This window comes from Lagopus muta, chromosome 19 (genome assembly GCF_023343835.1).
Source record: "Lagopus muta isolate bLagMut1 chromosome 19, bLagMut1 primary, whole genome shotgun sequence".
In the NCBI taxonomy this organism is placed as follows: Eukaryota; Metazoa; Chordata; class Aves; order Galliformes; family Phasianidae; genus Lagopus; species Lagopus muta.
Window position 1 is genome coordinate 7,112,986 of NC_064451.1, and position 23,606 is coordinate 7,136,591.

General features: G+C 49.2%; 1 protein-coding gene across 2 annotated transcripts in view; it reads right to left on the reverse strand.

The window, feature by feature from the left end:
• VAV2 (vav guanine nucleotide exchange factor 2) overlaps positions 1-23,606 on the reverse strand; it is a 99,897-nt gene that overhangs the window by 68,127 nt on the left and 8,164 nt on the right. For both annotated transcript variants that reach the window (XM_048965900.1, XM_048965899.1), the window contains exon 2: positions 8,962-9,078. In XM_048965900.1, coding sequence (XP_048821857.1) covers positions 8,962-9,078 — 117 coding nt within the window. The remainder of the gene's footprint in view (positions 1-8,961; positions 9,079-23,606) is intronic.

Genomic DNA, 23,606 nt, shown 5'->3' on the forward strand with positions numbered 1-23,606 from the left:
CTAGTTCTCCCCCTTTCAGGGCTAAAACAGAGCAGCTGACACAACAGCATGGTAATGAAGTGAAGGTTCAGGCTCTGCTGCTCCTCTGAAGGATAACTGCTCTTCCCTGAGTCATTGACCAAGAAGAGGCACATTACAAAGGGTCGGTGTGTGCACCAAGCACTCCCATAATGGGCAATTAGACTTCCTTATATACCAGAAACTGGCTGCAGCCCCACATGGGGTCCAGGGGAGGACAACCTCTGCAATCAATCCTAGCTCTCCTCTCCAGGACTTGCTGGCCTGGGCTCCTGTGCTGCCAAGGCACTCTTGGGGATGACGGAAACCCAAACAGCAGCAACCTGTAATTTCACAGCAGCTGCACAGACCTACCGTAAGTGCTGAAGGAGTCAGGAGCCGGTCCAAAGCTGCCCATTCTCTAACATTAGGGAGAAAACCTCCTCCTTGGCATTTTTCTTAAAGCCTTAGGCCAAGGAACCTTGCAATTACTTGCTAACTGAGCTTTCAGTTTTATTTTTAAGCTTTTAGCCCCTCACAACTGCAGGAAGAGCCCAAAGCATTACTCAAGAGCTCCCTACCCACTTAAAAACCAAAAGTCCTCTAGAAATGATGTGTGCAAGTCTGCTGCTCTGAGCCAGGGCCAAAAGGTCCAGACAAAGGCACTGAGCCCCTTCCTCAAGGGACAGCTATCATGAGCAAGCAGAGGATACATACATCAGAATGCCCCCGCAGACATCCCAGTTTGGGTTAAAAGCTTGGCTTCCTGCAGAACCTCACTCCTGCAGCCCATTTCCAGCTGCTCCTGGGTCCTTGCACCCAATGGGTCCACAGCTCCAATGGCAGAGCCATTACTCTAGTGCCCAAGTGTACTCAGTGGACTTCAATTCTTGCACAATACAGTGGGGTAGAGATATGTACATCCCCCAAAACTATGCTTTCTGCTGGCCTGGAGTAGGAGAAAGGATATGGCCAACACACACCCCAACAGGAGCCCAACTGAAGGGATCACCCTCTGATCCTCCTTCCCAACCGCCAGGAAGGGCAGAGAAGTCCCAGACCACAGCCCCACTACAGCCAGCCCTAATGGCCAGACAAACAGCATCAATGCGCAAATGGAATTTGCCAAGAGGCATTTGAAGGGTCAATTCTTCACACTCCAGTAATTAGAACAATGTTATGAACAAAGGTGATGGGATGGGCGGCAGGCAGCGTGCTGGGGTTTGGCTGATGGAGGAAACGGGCTGAGCAAACAGTGGAGCCTTCAGGCGAGAGCCCTTCGCACGGCTCCCTGCAGGTTGGATTTTAACCAGAAGTTTTTCTCCTTCCCAACTGCAGCTTTTCCTATGCATGTATGTTTTTAAATAAAGTCTGGTGCTTAGATCAAACATGGGCTGGTGACCCTGACCTGCCTTTCCTCTTTACCTCAAAAACACCACCGAGGTCAATGGGTTTTTCCCCTTCCAGACCATTCAAGGCCCTACCACAGCATCACCTAGTGATTAATAAATCTGTATGTGATCTAATACACCATAAACATCTAATCCCATTGAGCTCTTGGTCCGGAAACCAAATCTCCTAGGAGGAGCTGTCAGCTAAGGCCTACAAAATCAGCACACCCACAACAGCTGCATTAGCTGAAAGTGCTTAAAATTAGCTTCCCATCCAGCATCTTTTATAATGGAACCAAACATCCCAGTTGAGAAAGGAAACAAAGCCAAACAGACCTACACGGATCCATCTCTGACATCTGCAGGGACTGCTGGACTCCATTTGCTGCTGCTCCCCAGCAACCAACGTCACAGAGCCCTCGTTGCCAACTTCGTGTTATTTCCAAGAGCCAGAAAATTTGGGTTTGCTTTATTTTTACTTTTTTTTTTTAAGCTTTCTTAATTAATTTGCTGTGAAAACCTAGCGTCTCCAAAAGCAGCCTGAGAGCAGAACTGACGCATAGGGTTCAAGATACACTGCCACTGTACAATGGTTATTCATATTCTTACGAAGTGGGACTCAGTTCAATTCACATCTGCACTGAACTGTGATCTCAGCGCTGCTTCTGGAGCACAGAGGTCCTTTTGATAAATCTCTATGTACAGGAACTAAAGCACTATTTCCGCATGAGAGAAATATATTCAATTTTTTTTCAATAATCTTTACAGTCCACTGGTTTGGAAGACGAAATTTCTCTTTGCCGCTGCAGAGAGGCTGCACCCATCAGACTCAGGTATGTTGTAGGGACAGAAGGGAGCGATGCTCCAGAGCCCACTGCATCACACCGTGCCTCTGCAAGCTCCTCTCCCACACCAGAGCTCCAGCACCAACCTTGTGTTGGTTGGGCTCTGCAAGCACCCAGAAGATCCCATCCTGCTGCCCAAACCAGTGCTTGCAGATGGGACCCTCAGCTCTCAGTGCACATTGGTGACACCAACACTGGAAGCTCTACGTATGGTGTGATGGCTTCTCATTTTCCCCCTGATATTTGACACTGCTTGCTGGCAGCAAGGCAGCAGGATGAAGCCCTGGCTGGGGACTGGAAGGGATGCTCCATCCGAGCCCCAGGAGAACACGAAAATTGCTGGCCTTACTTCCAGCCCATTTGCACATAAGCTCCTTCCTCTGAAATATTCACCACCTTTTTCAAAACTTAAGGAACAGGCTGTGAAATCCCCACCATCTGTCAGCCAGGGAGAAGTCTCCAAAGCCAGCCTCTCCCACACTGCCTTATTCTTTAGTAGATCCGACTGCAAACATTTACCAGCTCCACACTGGAGCAAAAATTCCTGAAATTCCTAAAGACAGGCTTGGGATAGGGAACCCTGACAAATAGCAGTGTGTGCCCACACCATTAGCTTTACCCAGGGTGCATTAGGGCTGCCTCCTTGCTAACACAATTATGCTTTAATATGTAATTAGTAGGATGAAAATGATGCTGAAGAGGAAAATACCACACTTACATGCACCCCATTAAGACTGAGAACATAAATGAACTTGCTGCAGCATCACCATCCGAGGCTCATTAACCTCATCAGCAAAGCATCATCACTTGTACAGCCCCTGTGCCTCCCTCCTCTTCCTCACCCACCTCAAACCCTGGCAGTTTGCAAGAGCTAGAAGGGCAGAGGCAGCTCTCCCAAAGGGCAGATGAGTTCAGAGCATTACACAGCCCACGCAGATGGCTTTCATATGTCTCCATCACCCTGACCTCACCTGTGATGCTGAGAGAAGCTTTTCAAGCCAATTCAAAGGACACTGCTCCCTGCCAGCACCGCAAGCGGAGTCAAACCACCCATGTCAGTGCCATGTCAGTGCCTCGGGGTCCATGACACCATCCTCTGCCCCCACCACCCTGCACCCAATGGGATTGGGCATGGGAAGCACAGAGAGAGCAGAAGAAATCTCTTTTCTAGAGGAAAAAGAAAAAAAAAAAAACTGGACTCGCTCCAAGGACAAACAAGCAGCCCATTTTGAAAGAGTGGAACAAAATACTCCGACATGCTGACTTTTTTTTGTTGTTGTTTTCTTTTTTTTTTTTAATTCACTTGAATGAGTGGGGGATGGAAAGGAGAAGCCTTGCTGGCAGCAAGCGGCAGCAGGAGGGCAGCCCTGGTGCACGGAGCTGTGCTGGAAAGGCAGGAGCTGCTGGGAGAGCTGAGCACACACCTCACCAAACCCACGCTTCGCCAAGCAGCAGAGCTTTCCACGCACCATCTCTCTTTCCCTGCTTTGTGCAATGTTGATTTGCTGTGAAACATTAACGCTTCTATTCAAACAAGTGACCGTCCAAATGCCAATGGAGGCAGGAGGAGGAGCCCCAAGTAGGCCCCCCTGCTCCATGCACACAAGACCTGTCCCCTCCCCTGGCAGCAGGTCCCACCATCACAGTGGGTAATTGAGGCACGGGGCAATGATGCACCAATTGGTGCCTGCTCTCCTTTGGAATCTGTTTCCTGCAGAAGCTTTTTTTTGGTTTTTTGCCTTTTTTTTTCCTCTCAAATCTGTTCCAAAGGGGGAGGATGCAGAGCTGCCCCAGGTTGGTGGCATTTGGTTGTGTCAGTGCTTTCAGGCTGAGAGTTTCGCTTCTGGCGCGTTCTGCCTACACAGGGTTACACCCACACGTTAATCTGCTTCAAGAAATGTTAATTATTCTGTGTAACTGAAGCGTTTGGCCTTGAGACAACCTCACTATCAGATGCTGCAGCTCCAAGAGCTTAGGAAACATAGGGAAGATTTTAATAAAGAAACAGCAGAACCCTGGATCATCATGGAATAAGAACCTCCTTTTATCCCAGGACTGCTTTCAATGACATGACCCGGGCTGGATTTCCTTCCTTTTGCCAATGCACACAGAACAGCTGAGCTCAAGTGATGCCAGATGCACCAACGCAGCACTGAGTATAGAAGGACTCACTTTGCCTGGGGACATCTCTCAGCCATGATGATCTTCACCAAGTCATTAAGTCACAAATGCCCGATGACATAATAAAGGAAAAACATCTCGCAGGGGTCAAATGCAACCAGACATTTTTTAAACAATAGGAAAACCCTTTGTGGAGGCAGAGACGTGGATGTCTTATTGCTCAAAGGTTTTCCGAAGTAAAAAACATCATTTTCACCCCAATCTTGTCTAATATGACTGCAAGGAGAACTCAGCCAAGTGAAGGAACCAAAGGAAAATCAATTTCCTACACATTAGGAATATGCATTTATCCATGTCCTGATCGATACCTTGGATTCCTCACACATTACAACACCCAGCTGCTTTTTGAGAACAGTGCTTCTATGCAGACCATGGGAGTTACGAAAGATCCTGCCATGCTTGTTTGATCTGAAACTTAATACCCCTTAATGTGACCCCTTGGAAAAATACTGGGGAAAGCAGCCAAGAAGGGGGGAGGAGGGGGGGGAGGGGAGGAGAGAAAGCAAAGCTTCCCAGAACAAACATTTCTGGCTCTTTCGGTTCCACCGAAAAGCTGTGCATCTATAAACAGTGCAGATTTGCAAGTAGGGGAGAGAGGAAAGGGAAAAAGCAGAGCTAATTGGTTACCGTGCAGCTAGAAGCTTGTGCTGGGCTGAGTGCCGGAGGGGCACCAGCGGGTAGGGGGGGCACAGCCTCTGCTCTCAGCCAGCTGGGGATAGGAGACACCACAGGGCACAACACAGCTTGGCTTCCAGCTTCCATAAGAGAGCTGGGGGAAATTCACAGCAGTTGGAGCCACAGCTCCAATGGCCAGCATGGCAGGAGGTCTGTGCAGCAGAACGCAGCACCTGGTGCACGCTTGGCTAGCCACAGAGATCAGCAATTCATTCGCCCCTATTTGCTATAGGGAAGTTCAGCGTCAGGGTTTCCTGTGCGCGATTTTAGTGCGTGGGTCAAAAACATCTGTGGGACGCACTGCACCTGCTGTGAGGCAGCCTGTAAGCCAAGGAGCAGCCTACAACCCCTGCGTCCTGCACTGCTCAGCTCTGTGCGCCCTGACCACAGGCAAAGCACCACCCACCCCAAAGCAGACCCACAGAACCAACTCGTCCTCTCCCAGCTGTTTTTTCCATCCCAACATCCAAGCTGATGCAGAGTTAAACAATCAGCAGCGCGCACATCTCCATGTACTCTTTGCAGGCTGGTTACACTGCTGCTCCCATGGGAGCTTAGAAGAAATGCACACACCCTTCTTTTGGGGAACGCTGCTCTCATCTCATCCTACCCACTGCACACATCATATATTGCGACTTACGGAGCAATCAGCAGATCAGCCTCCATAGGATCCCTCTCTGGACACGCACCCAAGCCCCACGGAGCAGCCACTGAGTGGCTGAGATGGTGCAAAGGGTGCAAGAAGGGGAGCACTGCGCTGCCATCCCTTCCCATGGGGCAGCTGTATGTACGCAGCACGCGGGGCAAAGCTTCATTCCAAGCAGCCCAAGAACTTCTGAAGAAAAGCGATGACAATTAAACACACATCAGGAAAGCAGAGAGGAGTGGGAGGCTAATAAACAGCACACTCTGTGGGTTTATGAATATTTGAACTATATTTCTCCAAAAAAAAAAAAAAAAAGGTACATTACTGCAAGTTATTGAAAATGAGTAACTCCATTTAATGAACCTTGCTGCTATCATGCTGACTAATAGAGTGATAAAGAGTTTAATCCATATTTATGTACATTTTATCTCATCGTAGTCGGTGCCAATAAATTAGCAAGTCCAATAAGAGTTGTGTTTTATATCATTGCTGCTATTAAATGTGCATGAAGTGCAGTGCAGCACCACGCTGTACGCGAGCACTGAGGCTTTATTTCACTTCATTTCTCTTCCAGGAGCCGGGCTGTGTTAGCAGGGAATGGGCACAGCACCCGTGCAATGCCAGACCCTCATTTCAGACATAGCTGTGCCACCTCGTCCTGCAGTCAATGCAACCATAGAGCAGTTTATACGTACAGATTCATACATCCTATTGTGGATGATGGTTTTTGAGCTCCTCGCAAGGAAAAAGGATTCAAACCCAAGCAAAGCTGCGATACAACTTGTAGAAAACCACGTATTCTTTTAAACAATTTGGTCTTTTAAAGCGTTTACAAACTGGAAATGTGGGCAGTCAGGTCACTTTTGGCAACCTATGCTGTGAAGCAAAGCCCTCCCCTTGCGACAGAGGGCTTGCCAAACAACTGGACATCAGGAAAATATTGGCTGTGAGCAGCTATTGGCTCTTCAGCTCCCTGGGGTAACTGGGAAACACTGCAGCCCCGATTACAAGAACCATGACACATCCATTCCGCAGAAGCCCGCGCTTGCCAATTACCCAACATCCCACGAAGGCTGAGATGGATCTTTTCAGCCCCGTGGGGATTTGGGCTGCAGCAGCCCACATGGCCAGCGATCCCATTTCTCCAGCTGGTCTCCTGCTGGCAGCAAGGAAGCAGCGACTTCCTGAGCTTAAAGCCCAAAGAGGGATGAGAGTCCCCACTGCCACATTCTGTTTGCTAATCACACTTCAGCAAGTCCGAGTGCTGTCGGTGACTGCTGTCTAACCAGCCTTCAGGTCTGGAAGAGAGAAATAACTGCTTTCAAGCCCTCAGAAAGGAACCACCCAGCACTGCTCCCTATGTAATTAAACAGTCCTTAATTCCTACGCACCGCTCTGAAAGTCTCTAATACAGCCAAAGCGTCTCACAGGCCAAAACGCACTACTGGTATAAGTAATGAATGGCTTGGGGGAGGATTTTTTGTGTGTGAAGTCTGCCCTTGGCCAGTGGGAACGTGAATTGAAGGCTCTTTCAGCTCACAGGACTGCAGCTCAAAGGCGGAAAGGCGCTGCGGTCAGCTGCAGATTTTTCCCTGTTTATTTGCTTTGCCGCTGTTGAACGCAGATCTGAGGATCGAGTGGGAATGAAAGGTGGCAAAGACAATGGGGACATTCTGAGAGGGACTCAGGGCAGCTGACATCCCACCGAACTCATGACAGCCACAGCAGGAAGAGATTTCAGTGTGCAGAACCTGTGCCTCGCAAACCACATGAGGCTGTTTGAAGATAGGGCGCATTAAAGCGAGCACGATCCCAGCCACCGAGCACGCTTGGGTCCCTCTGAAGTTTGTGATAAGTTTTTTTTTCCTTTCCAAAGCCTCTTAAAAACCAACAAAAACGGCACTGTTACGGGTTAAAAGCCGACAGCGCATCATCTGCTTCCCCTGCTACAGACCAAAGGCTGCGAAGTCCTCAATGACCTCCGAAAAGTAAACAGGAGGAGTCAGGAGAAGCTAAACCAGGACACAAAGGAAACAAAGCTGTGCTCAGCTGACACGTTCCAGGAGTTGCATCCCACCAGGCTCTGCTCGTGGACTCCTATGGTGATGTGAAGCAGCACAGAGCGAGAGAAACGTGACAATAAAGCAGCGTTTTAATTAGCGGCGCTTCTTTCCCCAGCCCAAAAGGTGCCCTCTGTGCATTCCTATTCCCAGAGCAACAAGAGCTGCCTTGTATTTCATAAATTAAAAAACTCATAAAACAAGCCCCTGTGATTGCACATTCCAGATAATGGTCCAGAAATAAATTAGGCAATAAATATCAAATAATACATCCCCATCAGCAGTGAAAATCTACGCTTTGGATAATCGGAGGAGGAGAAGATGCCTTCAAGCAGCTTATGCCTGGCAGCTACAGGGAGGTAAAACAATAGAGAGAGAGCTTTAATAAATCTTTTCACACCTTTTCCACTGCAGAATATAGCAGTTGTCCCATGTAATAGCTTCCCTGAGCTCCAAATCCATCAGAGTAACAGTGCACTCCTGATGCCTTACATGTCAGAAGCAGAGGGAGCAGAACAACAGGCTCTTATCAGAACCACGTAGGATGTTCCTCCCTCACAGCTGGGGCTCCTACAGCACTCAGTGCTGCCCATCAGCTGCAGCACAACACCAGGATGCACTCAGTCCCCCCCTGTCTGGGTGACAAAGCACCAACAGAGCCAGCACCCAGTGGGGGTAATGAGGGGGGGAACCCTCCACATGCATTTTTCACTTTGCTGCTAATTTTGCCTTGGCGTGAAACTTTCTGACCACTTCAGAAACTCCCTGCGCCCCATCGCAGAGCTGACAGTGATTTCAGTACGGCTGTTGTGCTCGTGGTAGAAGCAGCAGCTGGGGTGGACAGTGCATGATTTGCACACACACACCTGGGGAAAACCCTGAAGCACATCCCCCCCCAAAAAAGCCATCTCCCATGGACTTGCAGCCTGATCCCAGAGGCTCTGCAACCTGTACAAAGCTCAACTGCTTGCTCCCCTAATTCACTAATACACAGCAGAATCAGCCCCCAGATATTCAAGCTACTGCAAGCCAGATGCATGGGTTAAGGCACAGAATTGGCTCAGAAAAAAATCACAAAGCCTTCCCACATTCACGACAGCATGGCACAAACCTGCAGAGCTGCAGCAGCACTGAGCCCTCGCATCCCCCAGGTGCTGTGCTCTTACCTTGCCGAAGTCCCGCACATCAAACAGGTCAAAGGGGTCGAACAGATCGCTGTTTCTTAACCCAAACTTGTCGTGACACACTTTTAGGAAGGTTCGGATGTTCTTCAAGCAGAGGAACTGAGAGAAAGGAAAATATAAAAGGGAGAAGAAAAAAAAAAATAAGCGAGACGGGCACAGATTTGAATGGAGATTTCCCCCAGCTAAATTCAGGTGTGAGACAAGTTAATAGGAACTTGGGGACTTGCACTGAAAAACGCTTGCGTTGGTTTATTTGTTGTTCCTGGAGAAGTCGGGCTCCTGGTGCCCTGATAGGACTTCTGTGTTCTCAGCTGCACAGCAGAAACAAACACCCTTTTGAAAAACAACTTTCACAGTTCAAACATAAGGTAACACTGCGGAAAGGCTGGAAAGCTCGAGCCAGAATGTTTCCCTTTCAAGCCTTAACCCAAATATAAATTACAGCTGAGGGGCTACAGAAGCCCAGCGCTGAGCTTTTAACCATTTCCAACACGCTCCTGCTGGCAGCTCCCTGCACAAGTTGTACTCACTACATCTGTAAGCACAACTGCAGCACGTCAGCATCACTGCCGTTAGGATGATGCTTCAGGTCAGTGCTGATGCAGGACCACCTCATTCCCAACACTTGGATTCACCCACACTCCATCACCTTTCCTCCCCTTCAGCCCCTCCACGTGAAGCTGAGCTCCCAGCACCGGGCGCAGCCATCACATCAGTGCTCTCATTAGACAAACAAGCACCAGAGGCAGAAACTGAAAACAATTCTGTTTTTCTGGGGCATTCCTCTATTTCACATAAATGCTGCCGTAAATATAACCTGTCTAGACAGAAAGGGTTTTTGGAACCGCTTTACAACTTCTTGCTGATACGGGTTATGAAACAACTTTGTCTTTTGGGTGCCTGCAGGAATTCACATCCTGTGCACGCCGGTTGCTTGCAGCAGGCCTATGGCTGCTCTCACATGGCAGCCCCATTGATTTCAGATTTCAAAGCACGTGTTTATTTTAAATCCTTTTCAGCCTCCAGTTCTGAACGTGACTGGCACAGGTTACAGCCACAACTGCACACAGCAAGGGGCATTTCTCAGCAGAGCACCCCTGCAGGTCCCAGGGCTTGGGGAGAAGGGATGGCTGAAGGGCTCACTTCAGATAGACTTGCACAGCATTGGTATTCAGCCGAGCTGGAGGTGGAGGATGCCAGATCCTGAACCTTCCACATAATGCATTTTTGATTCCATGAAAAGCTCCAGCTTCACATTGCCTCCTTTCTGAGAGATCTCAGAGACTGCATGCCCAAGGCAATGAAATGCCTCATCCTGACCATTTCCAACAGCATGCCAGCACACCATGGCAGGGCTCCCAACCCTGGGTTGTCCCTGCTAAGGAAGGACAGAACCAAATACTTTTTCCAACACGGGCTGTGTCCAAGTGTCTTTGCTCACCCAATTCCAACCTGGGAGCCATCAGGCCACCAGCTGCTGAGTTAGCAGGAGAAAGACACCGTGTGCACACAGCCAGCCACCGAGCTCACACAGTGACAAGCGTCGAGGAAGGGATGACAGGCATCACAGAAGAGCCCCATCATCTGTTTAAAGACACGCTGCAAAGGCCCAGCAATGGGAGCAAGAAACATCTGGAGAAACAGAATGCCCTGAATCGCTGCTGGGGTGGGTAATGAGCAGCGACCACAGCCCCTGAGCCATGCTGGCTGCAGAAGGGCCCCAACACCTGCACACACCAAGTTTCAGAACAGATTTGCTTATTTTTCAGTGCACTGCATTGCAGAGAGGTAAACAAACTGCCACCAGCCCTGCAGAAACTCAGCGAGTGCAATCTCAGCATCACATCATAGGATGACAGCAGCCCTGCGCATAGAAGTTCCTCAGCAGCTTCTGGGTTGAAGCCTGTGAATGCTGCAGTGTCTGCTCAGCAACCAAACAGCCCAGGGTGGGATTTGGAAGATGCTCATCAGCAGACCCCAATTCCTACATTCAGGCTGGTGTAAACTTAGTGAAAGGCTTGGGATCCCCGAGAGAAACCGAATGATAGAATTTAGGGAAAGGAAAAAGTGGGGCAGGTGGTTTGTTGCTGTGGGATGTGAAAGCTCACAGCTTTTCAGAGCTGGTCTCTTTGGGAAGCAGTGATTGCAGGGCTGGGTTAGTGCTCTGGAGCCACGTACAATAACTCTGGGTGGCACAGAGCCACGCTGCTGAACCTGGTCCAAAGCCGTGGGCTTTAAATGGGCCCTGCAGCATGCAAGGAATGCTGCAGCTTCACCATTGTAGATAACCTATGACGAATGACGAAAGCGACTTTCTTTAGCACTTCCTGACTGTGATGTCAGATTTCCTCTTATCTGACTTCCAACACAGCCCAAACACACCAGGCGAAAAGAAAGCCCTCAATGGGGGAGCTGTGAGCATCTGCTTATCACGGCCGTCACAAACGGGAAAGGAAAAAAGCTCTCATTGAGAAAATATGGAATTTGCAATCATCAGTGGTGAAACGGGTACGCAGCAGTCTAAACCTCTTAAGAAAACAAAGGGCTGACTTCGAGTCACGCTGAGTTCCCCGCGTGCTGCTTTAACACTTGGAGAGGCAACAAGAGTGACGAAGCCCAGATAAGAGCCATGCAGGTGCTTGCACAAGCAGGCCTGCAGCCAGCTGAAGCACAGAGCTCTTGACACTCCCTTTGCTTGTTTCAAAGTCAGGAGCAGTGAGAAAGTCTAGGAGTATCCAACTGCCCATCAGGATCCACAGGGCTGGAGCTACCAGAACCCTGCATTGACCACCGCTCGTTAAACCATGACCTTTACCTCCTTATCTCTCCAAATATCTCTGTCTGGTCTAGCTCTCCTCCACATCAAGGCTTTACCAGTGAATTTTGGGAGCAGTAATTAAAGCCACAAGCACAATGGAAGCTCATGTCCCACTCCAAACAGCAGCCCTGCACCTTCTGCAGCTCTGGTGCTCCCCTGCTCCATCCCATTGTCTCTAGCAGAAAGCAGCAGCTGCAGAAGTGATACAAAAGCATCTCTGCAGAAAATCTCCCCTCCCATTCACATTTGGATTCAAGTCGCAGCTCATCAATTACTTTAGATGGACAGATTAAATTTCAGGTTGTTGGACAGCAGATTTATCTACTGAGAAGTGGAGAACAAAATTATTTTTCAAACAATTTAGTGCTATTATTTCTCCCCATTTCAGAGCCTCGCAGACTGGGCAAATTCCACTTAGCAAGACTGATTAACGAGACCGAAACACCGATAAGCACTGACCTTCACCACAGCTTGTCTCCTCACCACCACCCACAAGCCCTTATTAACCCTAGGAGAGCACCTGAGGGGTAGCAATCATCTCCTCTAGCAAACAACAATTACTGGTCACTGGGAAGAGCAGAAGCAAGCCAAGGTGCTTCCCAGCAAGGAGCATCAGCTCTCAAGATGTCACTGAAGTCTCATCCTCCGGGGACAGCACACAATCATTAGGAGCTCCTGCTTTGAGCAGGAGGAACCTGGTACAGCCCTTGCCCTGCTTTGTGCCTGCTGCTCTCCTTGCTCCTGCACAGGTATGGTGAGCAGAGAGCTCTGGGCAGCTGTGGGAACTGCTGCTGTTCACAACGTGTGGGCTTCCAGGCAGGTCTCTCAGAGAACAATACAGAGGTTCTGTATTGGATGCCCAAATATGCAGAACGTTGTAAAATCAATTTAAGATAAACAAACAAAAAGCAATAGTGGGAGGTCCCAGAGTAACCTATTAAATTCACCCAAGTCACAAAGCTCAGTTACAGACACAAGTACTGCTGGAAGTCTTTCCTGAGCCAGAGTCGGCAGGAACATTAAGCAAAGCCCCTGGGTTCCCCACAAAGCATCAATTACTGAAACAAGGAGGGACTGAGGGCAAGCACCGCCGAGGTGGCTGATGTTCTGAGGACGTGGGAAGAATGAGAGATGCAGCGTAGCATCAAATGATTAAATCCACATTACTCAGAGATGCAGAAGAAACGCACTGACGTGCACATAGAGAAAACACAGGGGAAAGTCCCCCTGTAGGCCCAGCCAGCGCTGTAAGAGCTGCAGAAGCCCAACCTGTTGCATCCTATGGGGGCTCTGCTGACCCCAAACCCTCAGGGGCTGCTGCAGGCTGAGCCAGCAGGCTCACTTCACCCACTACACGTGTTCCTTCAGAGAAAAGTGAGCAATATCCAGAACAAAACCCCCATCAGGTGTCTGATGAACCCAAGATGACAACGCAGGGCTGGAGGAGGGAACGGGGTAATGCCTTGTGGTTTAGGGTAAGGGAATGAAAACACAATCTTTACATCCTAAGGGGCCACGTTCTGACGGCATCCATGACCTTCCCTGAGCTTGGAGGGAAGCTGAGCCATCCCTGGCAGCAGGGCCAGGAAGGTTTGCTGTGAGCATGCCAGGGAGCCGGCAGAGCCGCGCTGCCACTGCGATGCACAGGGGCTGTAAATGGGCGGAAGGAAGCTGTGACTTCCCAAAGAAAGCAGCTGGCCGCAGCCGGGGACAGCATTTCCCCTCTTTGTGAAGTCCTCCCGGGTCTGCAGGCAAAGGTCCCAAGGGGAAAGCCAGCATAGCAGAGGGAAGGGAAAGGCTTCACCCAACTGCCCCAGCCTTTCTATCACAGGTGGTTGCACATCTGCCTTTCTCAGCCCCAGGGCTGCCAAAACCCATCGAATGCAACAAGAGCAGCCAGGGTGCAAACCCACCACGCTGAAACCTTGGCACTGAGGATTTGGAAAACCTTACTTCAGTTCTCCATGCTGATTATACTCCAGAGATGGATCTTGTAGGGTGTCTTTAAGGAAGAAATCTGCAAAGGAATAAGCACAAGCTCTGGGAAAAGCAGATGGGCCTGATCCTTTCTGAAGGTTTAAGTCTTCACCAGCTCTGAGAGAGGGAAATTCTGGGTGAAGGACAGCACAGCTTTGAGGAACCTGCCACATTCTTAGTGTTAGGAAAGTGAGGAAGCAGCACTGTTTGCTAAATAGAAGAGGATTTGCATCCCTACTCATCCTGGAAAAACCTGGGCTGACAAATGCCCGTGGGTTATCCCAAATCAGCACTTGGTCCATGAAAACCCCTCCCTGGCTGCTTCTGTGCTGCATGGCAGGACCAGCCTGGACAGCAGCAGCGCGCTATGCCTTCATGGACTGGGACAGACCTGCATCCTTATCCACAGCCCTTAGAGACCAAACACAAAGAGGCTTCTTTCAGCCTCTCCCACACAAGAGCAGCACTGGACTGCCTCTGAGGCACATTAGCAGCACACTGCCAAATCCTGGCTTGGACTGAGCGAGACACAAGGTCTGAGGCTGCAGGGGCTCGGAGGCACTGCTCCATCTGCCCATGTCTGTCACCCTCAGCAGAGTCCCCTGCTGCACTCATTAAGCCCAGCTCATTTCTCCTGTTGCTGGAAGAGGCACAGCTCCATCGGGGAGGTCAGTTCCAGGAATAAACAGGAATCATTCGGCTTTTTGCTCTTGACATGAAGTCCTAAGCTCCTGTTTGCCTCACCAGGGCTCATGCTTCATCATGCATGAAACACAACCATAGGTAAAAAAATATATATATATTATTGTAGCTGATCAAGAAATCAGACTCCTTCCCACGCACTGAGCTTGCAGCAAAGAAAATTCAAAACATTCTGGCCAGCAGCTTTAGGACAGGGCTTGTCCCAACCATGACAATCGAATTGTAACGCAGAATCCAGCTGCTGTTAAAGAAAACGGGTAATTACGTAACTGTATATAGGGTTACACCAGAATGATATGCTTACACAGAACTTTCCAAGCAGTCATTGTTTTTCTGCTCCTTGGGATGGGTGAGGAATTGGGCCGTGATGAACTCTTGACAGGACAGAGATGAGAACAGCTCTGCTATGCCCTGAGAGGAGCGACGGCAGCCAAGTGGGGAAATCAGCCCTTGTCACGTCAAGCACTGGGGCCAGAGCTGTGAGAGGGAACCCCAGGCAGGAGCTGCGAGTCTGGGCTGGCTCATAAAACACACAGAAAACCTTTATTCTGTTTAAAACCAAGATGCTGAATAGAGAAGCTTTGACTTCAGAAACATACCGTGGGGTAGGAGCTGCGTTAGATGCCTGTAATACCTGACTGCAACATCATTTCTGCTATGCGGACTACCATGAAATAATAACCAAATCTGCACATTGAATTCAAGATCTTTGTATCAACTTTATGAGTTCCATCTGAGCCCAATCCTACGTGCCCACTGCTATCTTGGCACACCCTCAGCTGACAGTGCAGCCATTTGGGGCAGGCCTGCTCCCAGCTCGAGGCACACATCTGTCTCGCTGCAGATGCTGCACGCTTTTGGTTTAAAGCCCCCTAGGAAATCTTATTTCAAAAGCTCTGATATCAGACCAGTGGCATGCAATCTTTCAACATCCAGCAGACTTTTCTGGCAAGAGCTTTGTACGAGCTGCCATTGCGTTATTCAAGCATCATTTCTCCACGCAGGCGTGATTTGGGGTGATCCGTTTCCAATTAGACTTGCTTCCCCTTCACAAAGCCTCAGAAATTACAACCAAATGTGTTGTTTTCCTCCCTGCAAGAAGTGCCAGGTTACCTGCCAGGAATCAGAGGTGCTGAACAAACCCATCTCCCGATGCAATTCATCCCACTGAGCCAAAGCAGCACAGCGCACACAGGGAAAGTGCGATTGAAAAGCAAGAACACAGCCATGAGAAATATTTATAACCCTGCATTTGTTGCAGCTTTTACCTTTTAAATCGCTGATGGAGGGCATAATGGCCTGGAACAATTGGAAAATCCTGTCATTTCGATACAAGCGTCAGCAAGAAATCTTAGAAATTGGATATGCAGCAAAGGCTGTGCCGGGTACCTCCGGGATGGCAATGCTGGGGGGCTGAAAGGCTTTAATGGATCGTGATTTGTCCAGTCTTGCTGCTGCCTGACAAGATCCAGAGATCACAGTTCAGCATCAACATCAGTGCTGAAGCACAGGAAGCCCTGGTTTGCCCTGGCAGAATAGAAGAGAGCTTGCTGGGCTTTGCCCAAGCCCACATTTACCTGTGTGTCCTTGCTAAAATCAGGCTGCCAACCCTCTGCCAGTGGGCTCAGTGAGAAACTGCTCCTAAGTGACACTCTGGGGACTGGGATGGCATTATTGGAAGCAGACAACAAACAGTCCAAAAACTGAGCTTAATGACACCGGGTAATGATGCTGAAAGATATCCCCCAGCTTCTTCTTCAACAAGTAATTAAAACCAGAGCCCTACTCTTCACATTGCAGATGGCTGATGCAGACCTGCATATGAGATTAGGCTGTACCGTGCAAGATTAAGCTCACAATGTGCTTTTAATGGGCCTCTGGATGTTTCTCTGATCGTGGTGGCACATGGGAGCTGCACGCAGCAGCCAGAGCACCTCTGGCTTCACACGTTCTGCTGCTGTTTGTTTGCTTGTGGCTCAGCTTTTGCTTTGGACATTCACCAGACACACAGCCTACTGCGTTACACTCATCTTTAAGGACAAGAGGGGAGACCCAGGGGATGCCAGCCTCACCTCAGAGCTGCAGTGTGTCCCATTGGGATCTCTTCTGTAAAGACCAGAAAGTAAATCAGGAGCAGGCAGTACGCATTTAGCACAGCAAGCTTTGCTTGTCCAACTCAATTGCTTTCTATAAAGCAACAGACATCAAGACAGATGTAGCTTGGAGCACTGATGCAATCAATGTGCTTTGCCTTCACGGAGGTCTCTGCCACCACCTCCCTCTGTACAAGGAACCATAGCCACGTGTCCTTTGGCCACATCCATTAAAACAGGGCAAGCTGCTGACAAAGTGCCCGTTTCACAGTGTGAAGGGACAGTGGGAAAGGAGAGCAACCAGCTGGGATGAAGGCCCTGCATTTCAGCTCCTCCTCCCTGCAGAGAGGGCCTTCAACATTCAAAAGAAGAGTTCCAAGTCTTGAAACACAGCTCAGTTCTCAGAACTGCCCAGGCATCAGCAGAAGCCTTCCATGAGTTTTCAACTTGAACAGGCTTGAGATTCAGCCCCCAAATCCTACTTGGCTCTCCCCTCATGGCTCCAAATGCATTTCTCTATATGAGGGAAAGGAAAACCATCCACAAATGCAGGCGTTAGCGCTGTTTCTCTTAGTGCACAAAGCGCACTTTGTGATTTGCATTCAGGGTATCAGTTCCTCACCCCTCAACACTGCAAGGAAATGAATTAACCGAATAGCAACAGTAAGTCTCACAAAGCTTGGGAGGCCCAGATGGGAAAGCTGAAGGTTAAAAATCCCATTTGATACATATGTGAGGTACAAATTAAGATGAACTTCAACCAGGTGAAGGATGGGGAGCCCACTGGCATCGCTGTGATGATGGGTTGTGGAGGTTCTTATTTAAGAAGCTGGGCTTTGTGCACTGCTATCCCAATGAATTTGGACACCTTAATGTGTCTGTCCTGTTTTTTTAATTTTGCTTTTCATTGCAAGAGTGAAAGGTTTGAAGTTTAACTACTCTGAGCTAAGCTAAAGGCCCCTAAATCCACCAAACCCAAGGACTCAGAGATGCCATAGCTGTGATTTGACCCCACACTGATCACTTGCACGAGGCTTTTTCCAGGCAAGGAGAGGACAAGCGCCACTGAAGCCCAGCTTTACAGCTTCTCAGTTACCCCCGTTTGCACCACGGGAAGAAAACACACTACTAAAAAGAAAAAAAAAAGAGACAGAGCAATCACTTTCCATTTCCAGTTATTTTTGCAAAGTGGGATTTAACGAGAGACTCCGGCCAAAATTAATGCTGCGCTGTGAAGTTTCCCCAAAGCGTGAAACGATTCAGTGCCAAAACGAACTGAAGGCATCTTTATGCAGTGACTGAGCGCTGAAGGTTTCAAAGGAGTGTTTGTATCGAGCGCCAGCCATCACAGCACATGCTCCAGGCATGGAGCTGGGCACGTCCCCATCCATGACCTTTCATCCGGGGGAGTCCTAAAACGAAGGAAACAGTGGGGAGCTTTGTGCCCAACCCAACGTGCTCTGTGCATGATGAAAACAGAAGGTAAAGCATCGGTAAAGCTGCTGAAAAAAAGTTGATGCCTGGCTTGAAAGAACCAGCAATGAGAACAGAGCCCACAGATTATGGGAAATAAGGCTCTAGATATTTCTGTTGTTCATTATATTAATACACTGGGGATACAACAAGATCAACACCATTTTCTGATCCGATACCTGTCTTGCTCTTTCCAGCCTGTAACACTTGCCTCTCTGCTGCATCAGCACAACAGTATTCAGTGCTGGCAGCAACAAGGCTAGAGGTGGGTTTAGAAACCTCACCTATGTTTAAAAAAAGGGATCTGAAAGTTGCAGAAATCCAGCACCTTGCAATCAGCCCAGCAGATGCCCTGCCCTGATATTTATCCTAGGTGGAAACACCTGGGACAGGTGAAGTTCATAGAATGGCCTGGATTGAAAAGGATCACAATGATTTCTAGTTTCAACCCCCCTGCTATGTGCAGGGTTGCCAACCACGAGAAGACCAGGCTGCCCAGAGCTCTGCCCTTCTTGCTTAAAGTCTCCAATGCTTTTGGCCACGCAGCTTAAAGCTTTGACTTAGCACACAAGGTGAGTCCTCCATTGGGTATGGTGGGGTGGGTGGATGCTCAGACTAGGTGATCCTGGTGGTCTTTCCCAACCCCACTGGTACTGTGACAACTCGTGCTATCAAGGATGTATGGTAGCCTACCACAAAGAAACTGTTTAAATATTTCAGTAGAAAAGCAGACACTTGGGATGCTTCAATTTACACTCATTTAAGAAAAGAAAGAAAAAAATATTAAGTGGAATTTGTGAGCTGTGAAGAGCCAGCTACGCTCAGAAGCCTCCTCTCCCCATCCCTGCACGGACCTGGTGCACTCACACGCAGGTGCTCCACTAGGACAAGCATTTCCCCTGAAAGCAGAATTTAATGATGTATTTACCAGCCAGACAGCAACAGTTACAGCAGACAGCCCACACGAGCACAGCTTACTCTCCTAATTGGAATATCTAAAATAAACTCTGTAGAAGGGCGTAATTGCATCTGCAGAGCGGAGTGCGTTAGGGATGGGTTCGTTTTGCTGTGCTGGTCTAATTAATTTGGTACGAGTGGAGAAGGGAGATGAGACCCTGGGGACTTGTTGGGCCGGACCGCTAATGCTTCAGCAGAAGGGGCAGGGAAGTGGGGAGCAGCATCTGAGCCCGGCACAGCCATTAACCCTCGCTCCTCCCAGAGCCATCCACCCCACTTCACAGCACTGGAAATGGGCAGGACGCAGAAGGACAACGCTCAGAGCTTCAAATGGGAGCGGGTCGATACATCTGGATAGGCAGCGGCCCTAAAAGAATGCAAAAAGCCCAGTGACCTGCAAATTAAAGTTACTTTATTGACGTGGCTAAGTGTAACCATGCCGTTAAATGCAGCCTGCTTGTCCATTTTGGACAGCAACCCTCTGCTATTTTCCTGGAGCCACCCAATATGAACTCATTTCCACTATTTAGGCTGCATACAACTAATGAAAAGTTATCTTCTGCTTTAAATTAATCCTCTTAGCAACTGCTTCCATCAACACGCTGAGAACTCAACCAGACCATGCATAGGCAGAGCAAACGTTACAGGAGAGGGGATCTGCTGCTCAGGGGCTGTGCTCATGCAGAAGATGTCACCATTTCCTTCCAAATTGGCTGCACACTGAGCTGCGACACCGGCTTCACCCTATACACACCTCCAAACCCTCCTTTTGCACAGCACAAGAACAAGTGTACTGATTTGTGTGAGGCACTGGCACAGGTTGCCCAAGGAGGCTGTGGATGCCCCATCCCTGCAGGCAATCAAGGCCAGGCTGGATGTGGCTCTGGGCAGCCTGGGCTGCTGGTTGGCAGCCCTGCACACAGCAGGGGGTTGGAACTGGACGAGCACTGTGCTCCTTTCCAACCCAGGCCATTCTGTGATTTTATGATAAAACACACTGAGCTCTGCACAACCCCGAGCAGAAGTCATTAGGAGTGCTGAGCAGCCAACGTGATGCTTTTTAGATTTTCTGCAGCAAACATTAAGACGGGTCCAGCTCCTGTTAAAATCACTACAGCACACATTAGGCTGAGCTGTTAGGAATAAATCGCTCCTCCGCACACCGCAATTGAGACTTTGCAGAATTGGAGACTACAGAGTATTTTACATGGCCATAAACACCAGGGGAAATAAAGCATCTCTCTGAGGTGCAGCTTCCAAAGCAAAAAGCTCTTATTCAAAGCTGCACTTCCTTGAGCTCCAGAGAGGAGCGGCTCTCCAACTGCTGATGTCTTTTAGGGAGGGGAGAATAAAGAACATTCCACACAAAGTCATCATGGCTTCTGGCTGCATTCAAGAAGCAAAATGCAACCCTTTACTAATAAAGAAAACTAGCACTATGAAGATTATTCCCCCCCCCAGGTCTCAAGGAGTGAGCAGCATCTGGTTGATGGAGACCTGCGGGCCTCACGGAGGGGAAGAAAGCCCTCAGAGGCAAATGCAGTTTTAGCTTTCCCAGGAACAGAAGGGCCTTCACAGAGCCCTTCCATCTTCTGCTTTGGGACTTTTATTTTTGGACCCAAACGGACCACCCTACACAGCCTGCAGATCCCAAACACTACAAGCAAACAGCGACATCTGTAATCGCCCGCTCTTTTTCAGAGTCCTTGCAACCATCTGGCAGAACCAAGTCCTTCCTATTGCTGTTTCTGCTTTTATTTACAGGCAGGAGGGGAAGAAAATTGGCAAAGGAAAGCTGCCGTTCACAGCAGGAAAAGCGGAACCACAACAGCCAGAGGACCCAAGGAGAAAAATAAAGGACGTACACATCCCCTACATCCTCCCTACCCGAGTCTGAGGGCACTATAAGGACTTCAGCAGAACTCAGAGCCCAGAACGGAGCCACTGAAAGGATGCTCACAGCACCAAGCAGGGCTCACACAGCCCTAACAAAGTGCTGCAAGCAAGAAGCAGCTCCACGTGTATTCTCCAGAGCAACAAAGCCCGATGCTCTGACAGAGACAAACCTAAGCAGTGATTAATGTTACCTCCAGCACAAAGACAAGTTAAACACCCCTTTGTGCAGAGGCACCTGCAGGGAGCTCCTCCTGCATGGCACCAGTGGAGCCGTACAAATAACAGTGCTGAGCGGCTGTATGACAGGTTTGTACAGAGCAACAACACTACCCAGCACCTCATCTTTATCTTCAGGGATCTTCACAGCCTGCACTGTCATTAGGAGAACTGCCTGGGAAGAAATCGAGGTGGATTCGAGCAGTTCCTCCTTTCCCACTTGGCACAGCACAGCTTTCCTCCTAAGCAATAACACCGTTCGCTCCTCCAGCTTTATTTTGGTGGATCCCCATGCTGAAGGCAGCTCCCCACCTCCACCCTTTAAGTTATCTCACAAGGAGGGGGGGGATGCAGGACACCACCCACTTGTTGTTTGCCAATATTCCGCTTTATACATTTTAAACCTTGCTTATTTTAACTTTGCTTTCAAGTTTACGAGACTGCAGAGAGCACTTGAGTCGCGTTTCTACGCATTTCCCCAAAGCAGAGATGGCAACGCCTGTTTGTCTGCCTTCCCTTAAGGAAGAATTAAATCCTCGCATCACAGAACTTCAGGGTCCGGGTCTTCTGGAAATACACCAGGGAAATAAAGCCACAGAAACGGGGTTTAATGGCCAGCATGGAGCCAGTCCTCAATGCAAAGTTATTGGCAAAGAGCAGCACCAAGAGACATGGCACCATAGGAGCTTCAGAGGAGCCAGAAGGACTCCAGGTTTTGGCTGCAGCACCAGAACATGGGGCACTTCAATTTAGAATTTCCATCAGAAGCCCATATTGTGGCATTGTCCTTCTCCACTGCAAAGGAGCAGATTCTGCTCATGCTGCCAAAACCACCAGGAAACATGAAAATGCAATGAGGCATCATCTTCCATCAAGAAATTGTTTTTTTTTTTCCTATAGAGATTCTCTCCCACCCTGGCAGCTGTATGCTAATTTCCCCTCAGCACTGCTTTATTATCACTCGGAACAGATGTTGCAGCTGCTCCAAAATGCAGAGGTGACAAAACCCATTAACCCAGCCCAGCAGCCAGGCTGGGCAGCGAGCAGCTGTGATGGAGAGGGGCTCACATCCATCCCACTCCTCCACCAAACACCAACAATGGATCAGGACCAAAAACCCACCAGCAGGAACACCCACAGATGTCACCACGGATGGACGCAATGCCATTCATCAATTTGGCCCCAAACTGAAAGAAATCCGCTTTACAACTTGGGCCCAAACATGGGTGGATTGACCTGTTGAGTGGGTGCCCAGCTTTGGGTACATGCAGATGAAATCCCTTCCACTGTAGCCCAGAAAGGTTTAGCTTTCCCCACAGAGTTGATTTCCCCCGTGCAACTCCTGGAGTAATTAGTGCCAGAATCTGTTTATGACCTTTGCATAAATTGTTCTTTTCTGAAGGGAAAGCTGTTAAACACGTTAGCAAATATAATTAAAGAGGGAAAGCGGGGGTGGGGGAGCACAAAGATCTGGAATTAAATCTGTCTAATTAGAAATGCTTATTGTGACAACCTGGCTAAGGAAAACCCTCTCAAGCAGACACTGCAGCTCCATTAAAGCTTCCTCGTAATGCCTTACAAGATTATCAGGCTGCCCAGACAAGGAGAACCACCTCTAACCTTTGTCACTCATAAGAAAAGCATCGAGGCGTTCCCCAGTGTGGACAAAGCTCTGTGACGTGAACCCACACATGATGAGGCTGCAAAACCTTACAAAGAGCAGAGCACAGCCTCCCTACAACCCCAGCGGCCTTTCCCAGCCTTATCACAGCCTCATCTCTCCTCCTTCATGGCCTTCGACCGCAGTTGCTGCTCATGCTGCAAGAAACGTGCTTTGCTATCAGGTGATGGGAATGTTTAACCACCCTCAGACCAAGTTCCCAGCAGGGAGATGCAGACTGGATGATGCACAGAGGTGCCACGCAAAGCACTGGGAAGCAGTGGTGATGGAGCCCATTAATTACACAGCAATGCACAGTATTACACAGAAAATCTGCATTACACAGAATATTTGCACAAATGCAGGGCATGCTGCTGGGCCTCCAACTGGTTTCCCAATTAGGAGATGACCCATGCAGAGAGCTATGGGGTGAATCATGGGGATGATGAGCATGGCCAGCTTGCTGCATGACCGCTCCCCTGGGAGCAGCACCTCCTGGCACCCGGTGCTGTGACCCCACAAACCTCAGTGCAATGCTCGCATTTCACATCCTGCAACCTAACATGGGAAAATCCTCTTGGAGGAGCCTCGCTGCACATCCAGCCCTCTGGGTGCTCCCTGCTGCCAGCACTGGAGCCAGAGCTGAGCACAACAAGCAAAGAACGGTGCGCAAGGAAAGCCCTGCTCCTCCCTGGCAGCCCAAAAGAACAGCTCAAAGCTCTGCAGCACGGATAGAGAAGTGGAAGCTGGGCTATAAAATCAAAGCGGGAAGCCCCTCAAAGCAACATCCTGGGTTTACTATAGATTTTATTTTATTTGCTGTTGAAAGTCACAA